At 62.4% G+C, this 2,390-nt stretch overlaps 2 protein-coding genes across 3 annotated transcripts in view; both read left to right on the forward strand.

Annotated features, from left to right (window-relative positions):
* KLC2 (kinesin light chain 2) overlaps nt 1–1,452 on the forward strand; it is a 10,124-nt gene extending 8,672 nt beyond the window's left edge. For both annotated transcript variants that reach the window (XM_077771375.1, XM_077771376.1), the window contains 2 exons: nt 42–99; nt 446–1,452. In XM_077771375.1, the coding sequence (XP_077627501.1) occupies nt 42–99; nt 446–529 (142 nt within the window). In that variant the 3' untranslated portion in view covers nt 530–1,452. The remainder of the gene's footprint in view (nt 1–41; nt 100–445) is intronic.
* A 720-nt stretch (nt 1,453–2,172) lies between these two features.
* Nucleotides 2,173–2,390, forward strand: part of RAB1B (RAB1B, member RAS oncogene family) — a 10,407-nt gene continuing 10,189 nt past the window's right edge. The window contains exon 1 of the mRNA XM_077771364.1: nt 2,173–2,272. Within this exon, the coding sequence (XP_077627490.1) occupies nt 2,259–2,272 (14 nt within the window). The 5' untranslated portion in view covers nt 2,173–2,258. The remainder of the gene's footprint in view (nt 2,273–2,390) is intronic.

The following is a 2,390-nucleotide window of genomic DNA, read 5'->3' on the forward strand; positions in this document are numbered from 1 at the left end:
CCATTCACCCTGGGCAAATCCAGACATTCCTTTCCCCTCAGGATGAAGCGGGCTAGTTCTCTCAACTTCCTCAACAAGAGTGTGGAAGAGCCTGTCCAGGTATGGGTGGGTGGGTGTTTGGGCAGCACGGGGCAGCCGAAGCCCAGGCCCGGCGGCCCAAAGGCTGCACGTCCTGTGTCCTTGCCAAGCTTGTCGATCACGTCCATTTATCTAGCAACATTTCCAGCTCTGTGCCAGGCCTGGCTTTGGGCTGGACACGGGGAAGACAGGGGAGGGAAAGCCAGCTCCTNACACAGTGACCGAGGAGGTGGGCAGGAGTGTCAGAGCACCACGGCGTGGCCAGGGGCCCAGCTCAGGGCTTCTGGCCGATCAGGCCCCTTGTGGCTGGGGAAAATACAGACTGGCAGCAGCCGGAAGCTGAGCCACCTGCCCCTTCCGCCCACAGCCTGGAGGCACAGGTTTCTCTGACAGCCGCACCCTCAGCTCCAGCTCCATGGACCTCTCCCGACGAAGCTCCCTCGTGGGCTAATCCTGAAGGGGCAGCCAGTTGCCAGAGCCTCCACCCGGCACTGTCCCCATCCCCTGCCCTTCGCATGGGCCTGCTGCTTGCCCCACGTGTCTTTCCCGATGACCCCTGTCTTTTCTGTTCAATCTCAGGGTAACCTCCTCCCTTGTCATCTCAGCCCTAAGCCCTGGAGGCTGGGCCTGCCCGCTCCAGCTCTACCCCTTATTTATTCCATCCAGCAGGGCCCCCTCTTTAGGTTCAGGGCCAGCGTGAGGGGCTGGCCAGGGTCTCCAAGGTGGAGACTCAGCGGCCTGCCCTCCCCAGGCTCCGAAGACAAGAACACTGAGCACCTGCCGTCCCTTCAGCACTCCTGCCCCCACCCCCCCACCGCCCCGGCCGTTGCTTCTGTATATAGAGAAATAAGTTATTGGCCGCGCCCCTCCCCTCAGTCCACGGTACTCCCCGGTTCTCCCCTCACCCTGCCCTTCTCTAGTGGTACCGCCCAGGCCTTAATCACCCCCATTCCGCGCGGTGGTATCGCCCAAGCTCTACATCTGGGGAGGGGGGAAGGGGAGGCAGCGCCTCCCCCAAAGGGTTCCCTGGGCCCTCTCGCGCTCCTCCTCGCCTCTGAGGGGCGCGCTGAGCCCCACCAACGCCCCACGCCCCTGGACGGAGAGCCCTCCCCTTGCCCGTCCTTTCACCGCCGGGCCCTGCCCAGCATCCCGGCCTATGCACTGCCCCTCCCGCCCGGCCCCGCCCAGGCACGGCCTGACCCCGCCCCGGGCGCCGCCCGTCGAGCCATCCTGCCCCGCCTCCTCCCACGCCTGCAGCTTCTCGCGAGGGGCAGAGAAGCCCCCTGTGGCAGGAGGGGCTGTCCCTGTTTGGGGTGAGGCGGTCGCTTTCTATTTTCAAATGTTGCTGTAGAAATAAAGACCGTTTGAATCTGAGCCGGGCTTGTTTTGGAGCGGAGGCCGAGGTCTCCTAGCGTCTCTAGGTTGGGGTTGAGGGCGGGAGAGGCTGCGAGCGAGCGAGCGAGCGTTTGTGTGTGTCGCTCATGTCCGGTCCCGCGCGGCCAAAGCCCAGATATTTTGCTCCTATCCCGGATTTGTTTGGTGGTCTCGCAGGTTTAGGGTTTTTTTTTTAACCACCTTCATCTCTGAGATTCTAGAGACCGCAGGCTTTGAACTCTTCCCCTTACTTAGCTGTTTCACCTTGAGCGAGTTATCGAGGGTCGACGTTTCTATCTAGAAAATGTAGGTGACGACACCCTTCCGGGGCTGCATCTGAGTTAAGGGTACCAGCACACCAAGAACCCCAAATAAATGAACTTATAATGTTAACTCCAGGAGCTGAGAGGATAGGGATGACCACCTCTGGCAGACAGACATGAAACGTGTCAACCCCAGCCTTAAATTGAGCTTTCCTGGTCGGGACACAGCCAGGCTCCCGGGCGATTTCATCAATCCTAGGTACAGCTTTGGGGAGTGAACTACAAGCCCCAGAAGGCAATGCGCGGCGATGATGGGGCGTGAGCGAGGAGACACGACCTCGGGTTTACGCCTGCGCAGCGGGGGGTGAGTTGGGCAAAGCACGGAGACTACAAGTTCCGAAAAGCAACGCCGCAAGACCCAAGTCGGGAATGTTTGCGCCTGCGCGTCGCGGGCGGGGCCTCTGGGGCGGAGCGGCCACCATCTTGGAACGGGAGGCGGAGCAGAGCTGACTGGGAGCGACCGAGCGGGCCACCGCCGCCGCCATGAACCCCGAATAGTGAGTGAGCCCCGCCCGCGCCGTCCGGCGCAGCCTCGATCCCGAGTACGGGGCTGTACACTTACCGGGGTTGTCCGGTCTGGGTCAGGACTGCGCGGCGCCCCCACCCCCGGGTCCC

This window comes from Crocuta crocuta, unplaced genomic scaffold, assembly GCF_008692635.1.
Source record: "Crocuta crocuta isolate KB4526 unplaced genomic scaffold, BGI_CrCroc_1.0 scaffold647, whole genome shotgun sequence".
Classification (NCBI taxonomy): Eukaryota; Metazoa; Chordata; class Mammalia; order Carnivora; family Hyaenidae; genus Crocuta; species Crocuta crocuta.